The following is a 21,445-nucleotide window of genomic DNA, read 5'->3' as shown; positions in this document are numbered from 1 at the left end:
AAGCAATCACTACTAATTGGGCAGTGAAGCGAGAGGGTTTAGAAAGTGCCCCTGTAGTTCTGAAACTCTCCCAAACAGAAAAAGATGACTTTTCTCATTGCTCACCACAGCCATGCACCTGTTTGGCCTAAACTGGCACCTGCAGCCGATGGAAGGGCAGATGTATGAAATCACGGAGGACACAGCCAGCAGTTGGCCAGTGCCAACGGACGTCTCCTTATATCCTTCGGGGGGCACAGGGTTAGAGTTACCTGACAGGAAAGGCAAAGGAACCAGTGAAGGTATGGTTGGTGTGTGTCCATGTTGTGAGTCTTCTGTCTGCCTCTGAACTCCAGACATCCAATCTCATGTTCCATTACCCTCAATGCTGCCATCATCAGGTGCTTTTTCCAGTCTTTCACGTCTCAAACTACTAGTTGTCAGTCTTGTTTCTGTATGTTTCTAAGTTTCGTACCCTTCTGATGTCCACTAATGTGATAAACTCTCTGCAACCCTCACCACACATCTAAATCATTCTCAAGGTGGAACCGTCTGTACTGTATCTCACAGGGTACAGAAGTCCATTACGAAAAACCCTTCCTCAAGTGGCTGTTTTCATGGGAAAATATTGTATCTTGAAAATTAAATTACTCCTGGAGCATTGGATCAGGCTTTCTCTAGAACAGTACAAAAATGTTTGCCTACTCATTGCCACCTGATACCAAATGTTTTGAGGACCAAAATATTTAGTAAGAGCTATTTCACTATGAGCTTTGGCACTCCAGAGTTGGACAGTTCTTTCCAAAAGTAGCCAGATAAAAGGCCTAATCTCCACAAAGTGTCATGATGTCGACAGCTTGCAATTTTAATTGAAGTTCAAAGCAACTGATGGGTCATCAGTTCAGCAGTGCATTATGTGGCAGCTTTACATCTTACTGTGCTTTGTATAGAGGCAGCACTGCCAAAAGTGCAAAGCTCTGCAAAGGAGAGGTGTTTTATTCCTCCCAAGACTTAGCTGGAGAAATGCAAAATTCAAATTTTCAACAAGCTCTTTTGTTTGTGTGTCAAGCTTCTTTATACAAGGTTAATAGATTCTAATAAAATTCAAGTCATTGACTATTTTTGGTAGTTTTTTTGAGGGGAGAAGTTTTGTGGATAAGAGATAAGAAGTCTGCTACTGTTTGGGCAATACATTGAACTCAAAAGTTGCTGCAGAGTTCCCTAGACTTTAGCTAATAGCCTATGTTTAGATGTTTAATTTGAATCAATTGTAGTGTTGTTTTTTCTTTAACAGCTTATCTGTATTTATTAGTCCAAATAAAGGCCATAATTATGTGTGTTCTTTAAAACTGTGTATTCACTAGCAACTGATGTCTGAAAAATCAGCTAAGTGGGTTATTCTCAGCAAACCTTACTAGTCAGTACAACAAGCTGCAGATATTCCTGCTGTTGTATTCAAAAATGCTTCATGAGAGATCCTTTTTTTCCCCCAACTTGCCATATGTTTCATTTTTGAAACATCACGTTTTGATCTGTCCCTTTCCTTTTAAAAGTCAAAATGAAAATAAAAAGATGTATCCCAAGCTGCCATCCAAGTCAAAGACCTTCACTGATTTCTTTCTCAGCCATGCTGAGAGTGAAATCAGTACTTTTGATTGCTCCCAAAAAGCTCTGTTGAAAGATAAATCTGGGGAATACCCTAGTTCTGTCATTAGAAGACCTCTCCAGTTTAGAGAAGAAAATCTTGTCCTCACTAAAAAACACTTCAAGATGTTTTTATTGCAGGAGACACTCTCCCCCTCAGGCGACTATGCAACTAATTCTGGACTAGCAGGGTTGTGTGGCTGCTGCTCTAAACCAGAATTATGTGACTGAAAATTATTTTAAAATGGAAATGCATTTTAAGATCTTCTTGATCACGATGTAGGCTGTGATGTGTTAGACCATCCTTACAGCTGATCTGAATGAATCATTACCAAAGTCTGGACAATTCTCAGTATTAGTCTTTCCTTCTCATCTGGGCCTGTGCTCCAGCACAGCATTTACCTGTGTTTAAACCCATCCCTGTTTAGCAAAGCACTTAATCACATGCTTCCATTTAAGCATGTAATAAACTGTGATTGAAGTCGGAGAAACATGAGTGTGTTTTTAAGCCACATTGCTGTCAAAAATACAAGCAGATTCAGCAAAGGCTGAAATGACAGAGTTTGTTTGGATATCCAAATAAATAAGGAATAGTTGCTACAGCAACAAAAAAATTCAATGTAAGGTGTGGAAAGAACAAAGTAATTGACAGCCCAATTAAGAATTCAGACCTGAAGATGATTTTGAGGAGTCAGATATTCTCATTAAAATCTAATTTATGACATAAAAGCTGAAATTGCTTTCTTATTTCACTTGCTTTATGAAGTATCCAGTTCATAGGGCCCGATCCTACTGAAGTTTTTAATCTAAACTAAATTCAGCCTGGACTTCTGTATCAGGATAAATGTCAACCACTGGCAACATGATAAAACAGCCCTTAGGATATCAGCTTCTCAAACATACAGCTGTCCACCAAAAGGAGATAAAAAATGTATATTTGTGCATAAAACCAATTATTTCTGTGTAATTGTCTCTTGCAATCACAGAAGCATTTTTGCTTGCACGAGCAAGCGCTGCTCTCTGTACAGGCAGAAGTTTCATACCATGCTCATTTTCTCCAGGCTGTCTCTTGCATAGCAACATCATCTATCATATTAAATTCTCACCATCACTGATTCACTCCAATGTACAATTTTTATTAATGAACAATCAGGGCACATACCAAGTACTTTATGTTTTCATTTGCTTTCTAAAAATCTATAAAACATGTCAGTAGTAATCAGAAATATATATCCTTCGTCAAACCAAAACGTGATATCTTTAGCTCTTTTTAATAGAATCCTGAATCTTTTCATACAATATTGTAATAATAAACTTTACATGAAGACATGGGAACTGTTTCCTTTAATCCTGACAGTGTGAAAAGGAATTTTTGGTATGCCAAATAAATATTAACAATCCAGTTGATAAAGCAATCTCCTTCAGAATAAAGCTAGTTGTTTTTCATTGTACGATTGTACTTTATCAGCACAAAATGATTCAGAAAGAATGTCCATTTACCTAAGCTGCTCCTGATCATCTCTAATAATACACACTTAGACTAAAAAAAGAATAAAATCCCAGCAGATTTTCCCCCTATATTTATCTGAATGTGATTAATAAAGTGAGTATCTTATAAAATTACCAGTGGCTTTTTTTCTATGGACATGTCTACATCTTTTGCTTTCTACAATGTGGCAAAGTAAATTTCTGCCACAAGATAGCACAGAATTGAAACATGCCATCAAGTTCTGCTCCAGCAGTGTACTTCACCAGTTGCTAACTTTAAATCAGGGATTAGTCTTATTTGGATCAAAATTTCTGCTGAAATATTTTACATAAGTAAGAAGAAAAAAAAACAAGAGAGAAAATTTCTCCATCCTACAGAGAAACAACTTCAGAGACTGCTTTTGTTAATAGTTACTATGCATATAATTTCTATATGGATTTTACAGAGATGGCTAACAACTTACATCTGTTTCTCCTGGAGATTTTATGTTGGAATAGTGTATGGAGAAGTTTAAGGAAATATAATTTTATAATGTTAAAGGAAATATAATTTGAAACAATACAATAAAAGGTTGCTCTACCATCACCTTTCCAACAGGGCAAGTACATTCTAACACCATTTGACTTGAATTTATGATGAGTGGGAAAAGATATTTTTGTTTCCTATTTCACAAGTGTAGTTTCTGGAAGAAAAAATCTGAGAATGTGATTTTCCTACAAAATATTGTATGTTGCTGAAAGTTACCTTCTCCTTTTGCTAGAATTGCTTGATCTGTGAAACACAGAGTAGTATGCTGTGATGGCATGATGATGAGGTAGCCAATGTATTTGAGTTTCTAAAATTAATAATTAGTCATTGTTGGTGACACGATGCTCCATATTAAGGTCAACATCAGGTGATACTACTGCATACTTTTCAACTAGAAGTGTCCTTAATTAAAGGCTGTTTGCTAAGTAGTTTATCATCTTTATGCACTGCAGGTGAAACTGTGGCTACTGCTTGTACACAGTGGTTTCTAAGGCAAACAAACTGAAAAGACAGAATTCTGGGATTTTATTTTTATTCTACCCCTCATTCCCTGGGCTTTGTTTGGGTCCAGGTGTTTTCAAGCAGCCACCAGTTTTGAAAACTGTGAGTGTATGAATTTCTAACCTGGAATTTCTCAGGTGTGTTTTCCAGGGATGCCGAGCTCCCTGCTGGCTCCATTGGACATCATGGCATGTAATGATGGCCATCCAGATACCCAGGCTTTCCAACATGCTGGTTGCCTCCATTTGCTTGCCTTCTGAAATAAGATGGATAATCATAACAGGCTTTACAGAGTGTATTGAAACCCAGTTGAAACCTCTCGTGTTTCTTAGTAGATATTACTCAAGTGCAGGGTATGATTAGCTTCATTTTGCTCAGTCCTTTTTTTCTTCAGCTTTTTTTTGGACTGCTGAATGAATTCCAAGTACTATTACCACTGTCAAGAATTAATTTCATAGAGAAACATTTTCCTTTCCCCACTTAGGTATTGTTCATGCTGCTGTTCTCCACACTGCCATTCCATTCTGTGATACGTCTACCTCACTATTACTACACTTCTCTTTGCTAATTTAATGATGATTTCTCCATCCGTGAACTTATATTCATTTAGGATATAATGTCAGATGGTTTATTCTTATCTTCAGAATGTAAATACACACTTTCTGATGTTACAACTCAAACAAAAGGCCGTTTTTCTCCAGGTTGCTCTTCCCATGTTCATGTTTTCAAACAAAACAGTAACTGAATCCAGGAATAACCCTACCGGTTTTCCTCCCATAATCATATGGATTGGCTAGACAAAGAACTCTGAAGGCCTCAGGACATTAATGAACTGTTTCTCAAGATCAATGTCAGGATACCAGCATGACTGGATTACTTTTAGGCTCTAAAGCTAATTCAAGATTTTTGTTCCTGTGTTTTGGCAGGAAAGCCCAGTAATTTCTTTCCAGATGACAGTTTTATAGACTCTGGAGAAATTGATGTTGGCAGAAGAGCCACACAGAAGATCCCTCCTGGTACCTTTTGGAGATCTCAGGTGTTCATCGATCACCCAGTGCATCTGAAATTCAATGTGTCTTTGGGAAAGGCTGCTCTGGTTGGCATCTATGGCAGAAAAGGCCTCCCACCATCGCATACACAGGTAATGAGACCTCCTTTTAATTAAATAATACTTGTCTTTTATGGCTTTTTTTTAATTATTATTTCCGCTATTTCTTTTCAAGAATTTGTGGCATGCTTGAAAGATGTGAATTGTCTATCCAGAGAAAGATAATCAAGTGACAACTGCAAGATATTTACACAGGCAAAACAATCAGTTGCTTCAAGCAGCAAGCTGCTAGAGGAGGAAAAGGGTTTTGTGGGCTGGTGGTCACTGAGGGTATCACCTGGTTACTCCTAGAAGCATGAGATACCTTCTCCATCCAATGCCCCTTGCAGCAGCAGCAGCCACACTCAAACTATATCAAAAAGAATAAACTCTTAAGCAGTTTTGTGTATCTCAGGACTTCCTCCCCCTTTCAGCATCTACCTTTCCCTTCTCATGGTAAGAGCAACAAGACCCAAGTCTCTCAGCTTCATGGGAGCAAGGTTCACTTTTGTCTTCTGTGCTGAAGTGCCTTGAGCCAACTCTTCATATTATGCATGTTGACTGTCAGATTAGACTGAGATTGGTCAAGGTCTAACCAAATTAAATCACGTTCTTACAAAAATCCACTGGCTTACTTAAGCAGTAATCAAGGTGCAGTTAGGACTAAAATGAAAGTGGTTGCTTTTCTTGACACTCTTGGCAAAAGTCAGGTCAAGAAATCACCTTCTGGGAAAAGCTCTGAAGAACCATCCCCTTAAATAAGGATTTTGTACCTTATTTTATCTACTTTTCATTTCAGTTTCTAAGCTGCTCTTAACCAGATTCATTAATACATTAGGGTATAACTCTCATTGGCAATGCAAAACACCTTATTCTCACTTGCATCAGCAATTTATCAAAGTATTACCAAGTTTCTATTAAAGTTGTAACTTACCCTTGCCCTGCACTATGAACTGAAAAGCTAACACAACTATTTGAGATTTAAAGAAATACCCTGCCTTGATTTTCTTTATGAACAAACAAATGTGTTTATTACAAGCTTTTTGAGTAATATCATATTTTCCACATAGTAACACCTGCAATTTATTTATCTCAAAGTGTCATAAATCTGCACTTTCTCTGCAGAATTAAAATATTTTAATAGGATCAGCAGGTCATAGATTCAGTGACACAGTAGTACTGTTATTGCCCATTTTTAATCAGTCATTTTACAGGGAGATTTAAACATTTAAACCTTACAACTCCTGTATTATTTAAGTGAAAATCCAAGTCATAGTCACATAATACTAACTGTAGATTAGAACTCTGTGTTGTTTTTACTTGTTTATTATCATTGTTCATTTCTGTTATGGAACAGGAGTTATTCCATTAATAGTTTCAACTGCTTAAGTAACAAATGTAAAATTTAACACCTAAACCTCAAGTCTATTGAACTGAATGCAAAATCTTTCAATGTAGCAGCCACTACACCCAACCATAGTAATGTTTTAAACAACTAAGAAGCCCACACTCGCTTCACCATTGCTGCTGGGTTTTTTTAACCTCATTTTTGCTAGGATATTCTCAGTGATTTGTCAGTACCAGAACTTTCTCCATTTAAAGCAGCATGGTTGTGTATCAGTTGAAGCCTCAGCTGAGGGTAAGATGTTGAATGTGGGATGTGGCAGAGGTTTGTCAATATTACCTGCTGGAAAAGGTGATGCACTGGCTCAGAATCCATGTGAGTGCTGCTTTGTGTGTAGCCACTAACTGAGAGCTGCCAAGTATGTAAAAAAAAAATATTATTTGGACCAAAAATATCACCAAAAATCCCCAGAGGGACATTTTTATTAAAACAATAAAAATTATGGTACACTAATAGAAGCTGATCACGAGTTCCACCCTGTTCTGAAGAAATAATGTGAAGCTGCAGGCATTGAAGTGATATTGATTTATTACTTCTTAATATTTAATTTAGTTTTAAAATTATGTATTTTCCTAAATTTATTATTCTAGAACCTGCTGTCCATTAAAACATTGTTCTCCTTCTGTATGTTTTTATATGATGTTTAATCTCACTGTGGTTTATTAGCCTTAGGAGTCATTAAATAGGTAACCTGTTTTCTATGTTGACATTGTAAACTTGCCTCTCAGAGTTAAGACCTTTTACTCAAATCTCTTACTTTGTTTCATATAGTCTAGAGTATCTGCTGCACCCAATGAGTTTTATATTTCCAAATTTTGTAAGGAATTTCATAAACAAGACTTTGACAAAATACAGGCTTAGAGCAGTGATACAGTCTTCCCCATAATAATTTAATAAAGGCTCAATGATTTTTCCTCACCTATATAGTTGATGTCACTAGTAAAATTCTATCATCTGATAATCAAATTTCCTGTGTTAGATATTTAGGTATTTCTTCTGTTTGGATAATCTATTTTCTGTAGTGTCTCTTAACATTGTCTATTCACTTTCAGGATTTTTTTATTGATCCTCAGGCTGATTCTTATTAAATATTCCTGAGTTTGGTAAAATGTCAAAAAGTTGTATTCAGCCATGATAACTCCATGCTATTCCAGATTTTCTTTGGGAAATTTTCTCTGCTTGTGGTGATTTGTCTTCTAGTCAAGGTTAACAACAATCGTGGAAACTAATAAGTAGGAAGAAAAAGCAAACTCCAGATTTCTGTAATCTTAAAAACAGAGCCTGTAGAAGCCTACAGTAATTTGCTGCTAGCTAAAGGCATTTCTTCACATTCTTCTCAACAAATCATAATAAAAGTTAGATAATTTTATTATGGTCTATTAGATTTAATCTTCCTAGATCAAATAATTTTTCAAGTGTTTTTAACATAGGACAAATTTTCTTTAATCATAAATAGTAGGGATTGGCCCTCATAGCCTGTGGGAGGCATTTTTCCATTTGTACAATTTGAATTGATTAACATGGTATTTTATCTACAATTTCCTTGCTTGCAATAACTCTAAATGCATATTAAAAGTATCTGAATGTATTGAAATGCAGTAAAGTACAGTCCATTTGTGGTTCAATTAATATTTACAATTAGTAACTAGTCACTTTGCAAAGTCATCAACACCCACAACAGCATGTTGCAAATATTTATAAAAAATAAACTTTTACTTTTGGCAGGAATGCCCAAATAAGCATAACCCAGACTGGACTGTAACAACAGCAGTTCACTGTAGCTGGATACCTTGCCATTGGTGTCATCTCACTAGGCTTTAAGCATCTACCTCTGTCAAGAAGTGGGTACTTGTAAAGCACAATCCACAGGACATTTCTAGATGTGAACATCAGGATGAGGCAAACTGGAGTCTAGAAGTGTCTCTTTCTCTAACTACAACCCAGTGGTTCTAGAAAACAAATTCAAGCTGCCATGGAGATGTCAGCATTTGGTGAGATGAACCTCACCTATGATGTCTGCAGTTACCTTTTAAAAATTGTGTCAGTCTGGTTAATCTTGCTCCAAAATGGAAATATGCAGGTTTTTCTCTTACTGTTTTTAACTCTGATGTCCTCTGTCACTGCCCTTCTCAGCTGTGTCAGTCATGGCCACACTGAGAACTGATGAGGACTCAGCCTTGGCAACGGCTCCTCCTCAGAGTGGCTACAAATACCTGGCTCACAAAGCCTCATTCAGACCAACCACTCACTCATGTCCTCTTAAGCTTAAAAGAGTCCTATTTTTTCCAAAACACAAGCTTACATTTTAAGTAATAAATTTTATATTTTCTATTTACAGTATATTTTTAGAATTTATATTTTTGTATTGACTGTTTTAATAATTTGTATTTACATTCTGCTTTTTTCAAAAGAGAAACTCTGACAAAGCCTTTTGCAGGTGTGTCAGCTTTTATGTTCTCAAAAGACACTTCAGCACCAAATCTGAGAGATCTATATTTTGAAATATAGCAAAAAAATTAAAGCAAGGCTCAAAAATTATTTCATGTAAATAAATAATTAAAATACAGTAATTAAAATACTCCAGGGACAAATTCTGTTGTTTCATGTGCAAGCTATCTCATGTATAGCTTGTTTGTCAAAATGTTGTTGGAAATAAACACTGTTAATTTATTTTAACTTAGCAAGTTAACCACAAAGAACACGTCATCAAGTCCTTATCTTGGCTGACTTTGAAGATCATACCAGACAATTTAATAATATAACAGAAGTACCCAAATTTTGCTATCAGTAAAGTCAAAAGGGATAAGAATCCTAAATATTGTTGCCACACTCAGCCAACACTCGGCAACCATTCAGTGCAGCAACATTTACTGGTACAACAATATGTAGTATTGGTTCTTTCTGCCTGTTTTTGTCCTTCCTGCCAAAAGCTACAAGCTTCTTTGGCCAACTGGGTGAGAAAGGCAAAACCAAGTGAAATGAGAGAACAGAAAAGCTAAGCTGGGCTTCAGCTGCTGGATCCTGCTCACATGGTGTCCTGTTCACCTAAACACACTATAAAAGACAGATTAGATAAGGTTCATTTAACGTTTGTGTTGTTTATTCAGCTTGTATCTGTCTCATCCCATTAATAGATTATCAGATAAAATACAATTATTGCAGAAAGTCAGTGGAAAGTTATTTAAATGGGTAGTTGCAACACTAGTAGCAAAAACAAAGCTGTTGTTCAGCTGAAGTTACCCTGGCAAAAACAGGAATGTGTCCTTTCAAGGGAAGCTTCCAAAAGCCACCCTCTAAATGGGACTTTTATGTATTACTTCATCTCTTTTCCATCTTCATCTTCTATGATCTTTTAACCACTTTTGCTGTTTCTTTAACATAAAACCCTTGCTGGCTAAACAAAATACTTCTGCCAGAATTTACTTACAAATACTCTTATCTATTCCTTGGTGACCCATAGCAATTCTGGCAAACAACCTGGTTAGGCTAAATACAGTTTTCTTTCTATTTTCCTTTTTAGCCAAGACATGAAGAAGCTAACAAATAACCTTCTTAGCATCATGCTTACAGTGCAGTTTAAGCATAGTTCTGGACCTCATGTTCCCCTGCCTATGTTTCTACAGAATGAGAACACATCAGTAGGGTCGATATGCCCCAAGTCCCATTCTAAGTAAAGGTATTTTCTTGATGCATGTCATTACAGAAAAATACATTCCTATACTAGCTATTTACAAAATGGTTACTTGCAGGTAGTCCAGGAACATACTGGAATTACCAGAGAAAGTCCTGTTTATGACGCTTCTGTGGGTATATTTTTCTAATCCTTGATATGAAGTATGTGTGTCTTCCACATAAGACAGACACAGAGCAAGAGACTAAGCTTGAGGAAGCCTGAGATACACACAAATATCACTCTTTTTTATGTTTCAGTTTGACTTTGTGGAGCTTCTTGATGGAAGACGTCTGCTGACACAGGAGGCGAGAAGCTTAGAAGGACCTCAGCGGCAACACAGAGCTTTCGTGCCCTTGGCCAGCCATGAGACAGGGTTTATCCAGTATCTAGATTCAGGAATATGGCATTTAGCCTTCTACAATGATGGCAAGGAGTCAGAAGTGGTTTCGTTTCTTACTACTGCTATTGGTAAGGATTTCCTGTATTATTCCTAAATTCCTGAATGTGCCTTGAGGCCAGGTATTAACAAACAGAGTCAAATTGCATGGCAGCTTGGTGTGGTTTTGGAGAGGGTGCATGTAGGACATGTTTAGCAACATGCTGAATGCTATTAGGCCCTGAGTATCTAACAAAATATGTATAGACCTTTATGTAACTATATCCATAGTGAGATTCTACCCAGTGCCAAAAGTGGATTACAAGCTTAGAATTCCCTGCTTCGTTTTCTTCCTTTGAGCTTCTCTTTATACAGTTTGGTTAGTTGATTCATTATTTTTTGTCTTCTTTCTGGAGTAAGGTATAGGAATGATTGTGGAGCACAATGCAGCCTCATGCAACAGTTTTTGGTGTGACAGAGAGTCCTGCCTTTGAGCCCTGTCAGAATTACTCAAGCTGGAGTTCAAACAGAGTACTAGGGTTAAAACGCCAATAAAGAGCACAGAAAACTTGGTAGCAGGATCAACAAAAGCAGGACTCTCAGTTTCTCTTTGCTTACATAAAGAAGCTGGTATTTCTTAAGAAGAAAAAATTAACTAAACAAGTCTCTCAGTTTCTCTGTCAGTTTAGTACAACAGCAATGATTTATTGCAGTCCAAGGAGGAAAGATGCTCCCAGTGGGCTGCCTGACAGCCTTGCACACTGGATATTCTTCCTCATCCACCCTGTAAATATTGGAATCTGTTTCTGATTCAATAATTTTTAATTATAAATTCAACTGACTTGTAGAAACTGTTCATATACCCAAATTCAGTAAGGCTCTCAGAGCAGAAAGCACTTTTAAAGCACAGTCACAAGTTGCTGTGTTGTTCAAAGTGATGCTAAGTGTTCTAGCCAGACTTTTCTCTTGGCCTCATTGCACTAACATGAGGGTGGGGGAAGAAGACAAAACATTCTTAATTTGCCTTTAACAGTCGGGAATGTTGTGGGTGAGCAGTATGTCGGAATATCTTTTAGGCAATCCTAATTTTTTTTTGTTTATACTCTGCTGTACCTTCATAATAAGCAGACCAGTCCATGATGTATATCCTATTATATATTCTATATATCCCCTGTTGACCTTGAACCATTCTGTGTTTCAGTACAAGGAAGTTTTCTTCTGCTGTACAAGAAAGAGCTTTGCCCCATACGTGGGAATCACTTTGCTCACTGGCAGCTGTACAGCACCACAAAACTGTAGTGTACAGGAAAAACTAGGTACAAGCAATGCACTTTGAAACTCACTTGAGATAAACACAAATTTGAGATAGGAAGATGTGACTTCTTGGTTAGAATTTAGCTAGAGAAGTGCAGCACTTTTGTAAGTACCATAAAAAAAAATGTAGTAGCCTTAACGAGTTAGTACCTTTCTTCTTAGTCCAAATTTCAGCAGCCTACTTAAAAAACCAAACTGACAAAGAACGCACAAAACACAATGAAACAAGGCAGATGTTTTGTGTAAAAGTACTCTAAACCTTCAGAACCTTTCTGGTGTATTTGTGAGGTCTGGCAAGACATGGCTGCTAGATTTTAAGTCTGTATATACTATACCAATGTAGTGTTACAATTTTTGTCAGTGCCAGAGTAAAGAGGATACAGCAACTTGATACAGTGTTTAAGACCCAGGGTGTAAAATTGCCATGCCAAACAAATAAATCAAGTCACACGTGATAGGGGCCTTAGATCTATCTGTGTGGGGTGAGGAACCTGCAGAGTTGTGTTGACTGTCAGAGGTGAGCTGCCATTTGATTTGATTTCTGTGGCAGGAGCACATAGACAAATCTCCCTTAATTATTGCACTGACATAGGGCTTAGAGTGAGAGCGTGTTTGAAAAGCATAGCTGTGATACAGGAAGAAGTAGGATCTGGTGATCTGAGAAGAGGACCAGCAGGCTGGAACTCCTGAATTCCAATTGATTTGATTCTGATTGCTAATTCTGACCCAGCCCAGGGTCATGTTTCAGCTGCTCACCATGTAAAATTGAGGAGAGTGACATCTCCCCAGAGGTGCGGTGAGGGTGATAAGAACTGCTGAGAAAATGCATTAAGCATTAATTAATGATCATGGATAACAGTAGAAAGCACAAAATTGATAATGGGGATCATAATGATAATTCAAAAAGCCAAACTGTGCAGTTGTTCCTCAGGCAAAACTCCCCTGTGAGTAAGCACTCACCTGAGTAAAGGACCATAGCTTTTACTTCAATAATAAAAATGGTGAGTGCTGATTTTCCAAGTATATTTGCATGTTCCAACAGACTGAACTTTTCAGAGCCAGGAAAATCACTGCAGCCTCTGTATGACAATATCATGTGCAATTACTATGCAGTGCTTGTCTGGAATGATTTGGCTTCCACTATTCTAGAGTAAACTGGGGTAAAATGGGAAAAAGTATCTGTATTCCCACTTTGAGAACAGACAGTTAATTTCATAAATTGTGAGGCTGTCCATCATACAGTTTTGGAATCCAATAGAGTTATAACTAAATCCACGCAGGGATGTTAGTACTGATTTTGAGGGCAGAAGGTGGCAGCTTAGCCTGTTTTCTAAAAGGATGTGAAATCATCATCACTAAAGAGTGAGGTGGTGTCAAAATGTGGGCCTGTTACGTGTCACTGCACGTAAACCTGGGGAGGACACAGCATCATAATTCCTGTCAAAGCTCATACTTCTGCATAATACAGGCAATTCAGGTGGAGGAAAAAAAAATATTATCCTGGGACATTTTTCATCTTTTAATAGCATTTTTATATCCCATTCCTCTGAATTACAACACAAGACATTATAAAGGAATGGACAATCAAGGTCTCTCAATAATAAATTAACCTTTTTGTAAATGACATTGGTGGCACTTTCTGAAATTTCTAATAGAAACACTTCTCTGAAAAGTGTCTTGTGGATTCACCTCTTTCTGAGAGTGGTAATTTATTCAGAGCAATCTTGTATAAGTGGAGCAAAATAGTAGGCTGAGGAATCAGCTGGAACCAGGAAATATGAGACAGATATGTTGGCCAAAAATCTGATCAGTAAAAGCAAGGAACATCTGAGAGCCTCAAAACAGTGTCTATATAGTCAGAGAGAAAGTGTCTTCCGGCAGCTGTTACTGCTGGGCTCAGCCAAGCTTGGCTGTGCAGGGCCACTGAGAAATCAAAAGAAAAACCAAAATGAGTTGGCTGTGAGAGGAGAGCATCTCTGTTTACCAGCACGACACCCAGCAAGCAGAAGGAAACTCATGTAGAACACCCGTGACAGGATGTAACTACACACAGTTCAACAAGGCCAAGTGCAAGGTCATGCCCATAGGTTGGGGCAATCCCAAGCACAAATACAAGCTGGGCAGAGAATGGATTGAGAGCAGCCCTGAGGACAAGGACATGGGGTGTTGGTTGATGAAAAGCTCAACATGAACTGGCAATGTGTGCTGGCAGCCCAGAAACCGTGTCCTGGGCTGCATCACCAGCAGTGTGGCCAGCAGATCAAGGGACGGGATTCTCCCTTTCTACTCTGCTCTCATGAGACCCCATCTGGTTTGCTGTGTCCAGCTTTGGAGCCCCCAACATAAAGAGGACATGGAGCTGCTGGAGTGAGTCCAAAGGAGGGCCACGAAGATGATCAGAAGGCTGGAGCACCTTTGCTATGGAGTCAGGTTGTGAGAGGTGGGGCTGCTCATTCTGGAGAAGAGAGGGTTCCAAGGAGACCTTAGAGCACCTTCCAGTGCCTGAGCAGACTTCAGGAAAACTGGGGAGGGACTTTTTACAAGGGCATGGAGTGACAGGACTAGGTGGAATGGTTTCAAACTGAACGAGAGGAGATTTAGATGAGATCTTAGGAAGAAATTATTTGCTGTGAGCGTGGCAAGACACTGGCCCAGGGCTGCCCAGAGAAGCTGTGGCTGCCCCATTCCTGGCAGTGTTCAAGGCAAGGTTGGATGAGTCTTGGAGCAACCTGGTCTAGTGAAAGGTGTCCTTGCCCATGGCAGTGGGGTTGGACCTAGATGATCTTTAAGGTCTCTTCCAACCCAAACTGTTCTGTGATTCTATTATCTCACTTTTATCTTCTGCAAGAGACAACACTTAAGTTTAAGAAAGGGACCATTGTTCCTCCTGCCCCCTCTACTATCAATAAAGAAAACTATCATAACTGCTTTACTGCATCAAAGTGCAAAGTGAGCTGGCAGTGTTCTTTCTAAGGGGCTGCCAGCACAGATGGCACTGTGCAATATACATCAAAAGGCAAGCTCCCTTCCTGCAATAGTCTGAAATCCAACCACCCCCATACAGTCTCCAGGACAGTAGTTCACACACAAGGATACAGCAGAGGGGGAGCACTTCACATAGGACTGAGCTTGAGGGAGAGAGAAGAAATTGCAGGGCACAGAGACAAGCATGGGACTGGGAACTCTCCTGTGCGAGCAAGTGACAAGAATGACTCTTCCTTATCTCTGCCTTTAGTGTTTAGCTTGTTCTTGGTGAAGTGAAAAAGAAGAGCCTGAGTAGTTCAAATTTGTTTCTTTTTGCTGCCTATTTGTAGGCTAACTTAAGCTCTACCAAGTTCCAATTCAGTGGGGATGCATAAGTGTGATCCACTTACAGTCTCAAAGCCATTCACATTATTTGCACTTGTTTTGCTACTATGTGGAAAAGTCTACACTGGTTGCATGTAAATATCGAGGAGCCAGGGTACTGTGCAGACTAACATGGCGTGTTATCTGCTCTGGCACTTTCTTTTAGCTCCTTCATGCCTGAGTTACTTGACTTAAAACTCTCCCATGTACATTTAGCTCTTCAGGGCTCTGAATGAGGAAAAGTGGTTTTAATGCCCAATCTATCCTTTTCCAAACTTCTCCTTGGGCTATATCCAGTAAAAGAGGCTGAAAGCTGAGCAAGTAGTTTGCTGAATAGGACCCTTTAACTGCTTTAACTGGGATTCCAGCTGCTCCATGGAAGTGCTCAGTTACTACAAGTGTTGTTCTCCCTTGTTGCATGAGTATGGTCATCTCGCCCCTTTCACTGTTTCACAGAGGGACTTCAGGGCACTTCCACTCTGTGGTAACCCTCTACAGATAGTAAATTAGTAGCCTGTTCCTTCCTGGTCTCACAACCCTTTTCTTGCTCTACACAGAAAAAGAAATATAGTGCCATGTGAGACCCATGACAGGGAGGAAAATCAAAACTTTGCTTTTGATGTTATTGATCTCTCTCCTGCAAAATAACAGCAGAGCTTTGCACGCTCTGCAAATAGTTTTTTGCCTCCAGCTCTTTGTGTCCCATTACAAGCCTTTGCTTGACAGACACTCTGTCAGGCAGTCAGTGCCTTTTTTGATTACCCTCTTGTTTCTGCTGCCTCTTTTTTGATGCTGTTTCCTGCATTCAGCTCTTAGCCAGCTTCTCTGAGTGTGGTAAAGATTGTAAGGTCTCAGTTAGGTAGTATTTAGAAAAGATCCAGGCTCTCAATTCAGGCAGGAGGCAAAAAGGCATCTAAGAGTCCCCTCCAGGCAGTGTAAGTTTTTTCCCTTGTGAATTTGCTCTGACAATGTTGGGTTGACAGGTCTGTTTGACTGAAAACTTAGGGTTATTGACAGAGTAGATTCAGGTTGTGCTGCCACACTGAAAGGTGTCTTCCACTAAACATCCAGTTGGCCACAGGACTTAAGGTACTTTGGTGAGAGTTGAGTTAGTCCATGTAGAAGGATGGCAAGACGACAGGAGATTGTCATCTCCATGTTAAGCAAATCCAGCCTTGCTTGATAGGAAAGGCATCTCCTGGGGAGATGGAAATGTGGGGAGAACTTGGTCTGCCTGAGCTTTTAATGAGCTGCAAGAGTTCCTCTCCAAGCAGGTGTAGTTGTGTGCTTGGTGAGATTTCTCTTTTTCATCCAGCCTATGCATAAATCTAACCTGTTTGCTTTGTAGGGTTTATTAAAAAGCAGACATAGCTGAGTCTGGATCTGGAAATGTAAAGAGGGCTGTGTGGAGCTGAAACTTTTCACATTAGCTTACACTTCCTGTGGCCAGAATGTTTTTTTTTCATCTTCTTGGTAAGACAGAGATAAAGTTTTTTAGATGCATAGTGATACAAACCTTAACACCTGATCACCTAGAAATCAGCAATACCTTTATCAATGCCCCCTTAAGCTTTTCACCTTCTTCCCAAGGACCAATGAGCAGTCTCATTTCCCAGTGAAGTAAGGCAAGAGGATGAGAATGTCCCAGTGTTGGATTTTATCTCCCTGCCTGCCTTTTTGGACAACTAACAAATTAATCATTTCTTCTGGTTCTTAAATCCCCTTCAGCTTCAGTCAGTGATTTGGACTTGTTTCTGTGGCATACCCTTCCTCAAATGCTACCTGCAGCTTTCTGCCTGCTTCAGCTGGAGCTGCAGCAGTCCAAGAAACCTGAAGTCAGACCAATCTGTTAAAATCTACATGTTATTTGTGATGATCTTTTTTCTCCCTGCAAGTGTCTGAAACAATTGTTATGTAACAACCCTGCTTCCCAAGCCCTAATGGCAGGTAAAATTATTATTTCAGGGTTTTCTTTTGAAGATGTAAGGCATCTCTAATTAAGAGGAAATTAGGGACACATCTGAAAGATAGTGAAATAATAAGAAGCCTGTAAAGGTCAGATACTTGGCTGTAAAAACTTCCATAGCTGCTCCTTCCATACAGACTGTATCTCTTCATTGATGCTCTGTGAGTAAAATGTAACAGTAGAAATTTACAGAGTATAAAGCTAGTTTAACTTTAGAGCAGAGAGACAGTAATTTACTTAATGCTACTCTTGAGTTCTTTCTCTTTTCTCTTTGTTTGTGTTGTGTTTGTTTTTTTTTTAATATATTTGGTTTTATATATGTACACTCTTCTTTCAATAGATCTTATGATTACAAGTGATAATTTGGGTGGGGAAAATAGACAAGTGGACACATCTTTTCATTTATATTGTTGAACAAAACAAATTAAGCCATGTTTGTTAAGATAGCTTAGATGCCAGTAAGTATTCATCTCAGTAGAAGCTAGACATCTGAATGTCTTTAATGATCCAGATTTTGTCTGGTTTTGATCCTGCTTTAAAGTGGTAGAAAAAACGAAGGTAGATTTGTCTTTTTGAAAACCTTTGCCTACATCTGTATCACATGGACTGGTAGCCTTGAACTTGCTTGTCAGTGTGCTCTTTGCAGGCAGGCAAGTTCTCTTGATCTGACAGAGCTGGTACAAAAGGTTTATTGATTGATGTAATTACTTTAGTTTTAGGGTCAAGAAATGGTTTATTTAATACTGAAGTTAAAGCCTTTTTTTCTTGGTCTCTGTTATTTCTGTCCCCTTTTTCAGTTCAATCTTTTTTTCAGAACAGCAGAATTCTGCCTTAATAGCACAGCATATTGTGCTATCTGAGGGTTTCTGGAGAAATGTGTAAAACAGTGCATATGGTTTTTGTTTTTACACTTTTGTATATAGCTCTTTCCATGCACCCCAGACTGCAGGCTAATGTAAGCACAGCTTGTTTTATTCCTGTGTCCTATTACTGAGCTGCTAGAACAGCTCTGTGCAGACTTTTCATTCCCTGAATGCTCCCCTGCTAAAGCACAGAAATACACTTGTGGGAGTTACTCACTTTGACAAAAGGAGAACCCTTTCAGTACTAGAACAACAGACTTTTTAAAGACTTAATTTGTCCAAAGGCTGTATTCAAATGTATATACTTGCATGCAAGACCACAGAAGAGAACAACAATGGCACCTCAGGAGTTACTGGACCAATCTCTCCCTTTGCATGGGGGCCAAGTGGGATGAGAAGGGCATAGTCTGCACAGTAACTCCTGGCATATGTTGACTTTTTAGATGATAATGACTAGTCTGTGTATTAGATGTGTGGCTCCTTTCTTTATCTAAGGGCTACAGCAGTCTCAGAAAACGAGTTTAATAAATGATGCTAAACTGTTTTTTTTAGAGGGCTTGCTGGAGTGTCTGAGAAGGAACATGCTTTGACCAAGTTTGTGCAGCGAGTGTACTAGAGGCAGAAAAGGAGCAATGAGTTCTGCTTTTTTTTTTTGCCCCTGTGAATACCACTGAAGGCTGAAGGCAGTTGTCTGAGCACAGGCATCTAGTGGCACCTGAGATGCCCCAGGAAACTGAGGGCATCTCTACAGCAGGGCAGATCTGACATAAAAACTTGAGGAGACTCAGGCCCTTCTGCAGCAGTGGCTGGAGACCAAGTATGATACTTGAGAGTATGTCCCTAGCACCAGGCACTGACCTAACTGAACCTCAGACATCAGTCATTCCAGCCAGTGTGTACTCATCCTTTTTTATCAGGCTTGGATGTATTTGCTAAAGACTTTATGTAAAATGAAGGTTAATCTTTAATGCACCCATTAGAACATTGCCAAGGTTTCATGGCATTTGCTTGACCAAATGAGATCACATTTGAGATCCTCTCTGTGTGCAAGAAGGATTTGCTTTTTTTTCCTCTAAAATACAACAACTTACAACATCATTTCAAATGAAACTCAAGGCCAGCTTTAGCCTTGCCCTGAGCTACAAAAGTAGAAATTGTAATGTACTGAATGTGAAGTAACTTCCCAGTTGCTAGTACAGCTCCAGAAGTTGAACTCTGAAGGCTGAACAATTGTTATTTCCTATATTAGTTTGTATCAATTTATGAGAGTGGGAAGGAAAAAAAAAATCTTTGCAATCCCTTGGGCAAATTTGGGGATATCCAGTTCATTTACTGGAGTGACATTCAGGACTAAAAATATTCCAGCTGCAAGAAGGGGAAGCTAGGAGTAAAAAACATGTTCACAAGGTGTCTTTCTAGATCTCCACAGCACTGTCATATGGATGGTACAAGTATGGGGTTAAAGAGTTACTGGGCTTAGAAGTTGTGTTGTAGAAGGAAGAAGAAGGGTTCAGCACAACAGCTACTCTTTGTTTACAATACTTAATTGATTTTTTTTTTCCCAGCTAACTTCTAACCTGTGATCACATTTCAAGGCCCTTAAAACAGAGGGGGTTTTTCAGAGGGTCAATATACAGTTCCTTCAAAACTGTATTTCATAGATCCATTTGTGCTTTTAACATTGCTCACATTCTCAAGGAAGAAAACAGTGTTCCCTGTATATCCCTCTGAACAGCAGAAATGCATGAGAAAGACTTCATAAAAGTTGCCATCATTCTGATCCCAGTGAAGACAAAGGAGATTTAACCATTAACCTAAAAGGGAGTATACATAAGCCAGTGACCAAGAGCTTTTGAAATCCCATTGCATCTTATGCTTTCAGCCATCTGAGAGCTTTAGATTAAAAGGCATTCTGCACTGGAAAGATTTGTTCTTTAAAAGGAAGCAGTTACAGAAAGGAATGAATCAGTGAGATAAAGCTCTCTCTCAAAGGGTAATCCAAATTCAGACCAAATGTGGTAGAGGCTTCTGAAATATTTGGGCTTTTTCTCAACTTCATTTACTCCCCAAACTATTCCCACTCGGTCCCTGTTTCTGTAGTACAGAAGTTCAAAAATAGTGCACAAAAAAGCTGGGTTTTTTTTTAGTATTTCCAGCTGGGCTTGGAGTCAAATGTGCTTGAAATAGTGTGAGAAGGACTGACATTATTGCAGTGAGAGCCATTTGAGTACCTGGATAGAGATCTCAAGCCAGGCCTAGAAGGAAAAGTCCAGACATCTCAAGGGGGAATGTGTTCACATGATGTACTGTCAAATTTGGCAAACTCAACAGCTCTTGATGGTTTAATAAGCAATCCAAACTGATCTGAACACCAAACCTTTCGTGCTTCACCATCACCTTTAACAAGGATTCAGCCTCTAGAGTCACTGCTGGCTGGAGCAGGTATTTGCTGTCAGTGCACTGATGGAGATGTGGGGTGTCTGTAATTGCAAAGTGCTTTTTTAGAAACAAAAGGAAGTTTCTTCTTACAGAAGAGTGAGGGGAGAATAACATGCAATTAGATACTATGATTTCTGTACTTCACTCTGGTTTTCCAGAATCAGGAGTGGTTTAAGGAGCTGTTTAAGGGACTGCTTGCCTGGTGCCCTTCCTCTAATTTAGCATCCTGATACCTGCCTGTGAAGGTTGGAATTCGAGTGGGATAAGAGAGCAAAACAGGGTGTTATGCATGGATCTTTAATTAAAACAGACCTCCCAGCCTTCAGAAAAAGAAAAAAAATAAGTCAAAATCTGCCACAAGATCAAGTGGCATTAGCAGGATCAGCATCACACTAGGTGCCCTCCAGAAACGGGAACTGTGAAAGAGCACTCAGAAATAGCAAGTGCGTTTCCATGATGCTGTCAAGGCTTTCACATCCCTGGTTGCCAGGTGTGGATTGCTTGAGCTAGAAATGTAAAAGCCTTCTAAAACACAAATGAAGCAGCAAAACCAAAATCTCAGCAGGTGAGGATGTACTATAAGAAGGAACCAGTCCTTTCAAACTTCAGCTGGGGAAGGAAGAGGAGGAGCAAGAGAATATCTGACCCAGCATTTCAACATTTCCTTTATTTCCAGGGCTTTCCACACACACACACACACACACACATACACCACCCTCACCCCCCTTTCTTTTTTCTTTTGGCTCATAGTGTCAAATCTGATGGTTTGAGATGTCTGAAACCTGTTTTATTCCCTCTCACCTCCATGTCTCCCTTGGGATTGTTATCACAAT

General features: G+C 39.1%; 1 protein-coding gene across 1 annotated transcript in view; it reads left to right on the top strand.

Annotated features, from left to right (window-relative positions):
- Positions 1 to 21,445, top strand: part of LOC127395132 (teneurin-4) — a gene marked incomplete at its 5' end in the record, with an annotated part of 214,884 nt that overhangs the window by 24,243 nt on the left and 169,196 nt on the right. The window contains 3 exons of the mRNA XM_051641606.1: positions 111 to 281; positions 5,068 to 5,282; positions 10,564 to 10,774. Of these exons, the coding sequence (XP_051497566.1) occupies positions 111 to 281; positions 5,068 to 5,282; positions 10,564 to 10,774 (597 nt within the window). The remainder of the gene's footprint in view (positions 1 to 110; positions 282 to 5,067; positions 5,283 to 10,563; positions 10,775 to 21,445) is intronic.

This window comes from Apus apus, chromosome 1 (genome assembly GCF_020740795.1).
Source record: "Apus apus isolate bApuApu2 chromosome 1, bApuApu2.pri.cur, whole genome shotgun sequence".
Taxonomy (NCBI): domain Eukaryota; kingdom Metazoa; phylum Chordata; class Aves; order Apodiformes; family Apodidae; genus Apus; species Apus apus.
Note: the sequence above shows the minus strand (reverse complement) of the source record. Positions and strands in the feature narration are given on the sequence as shown.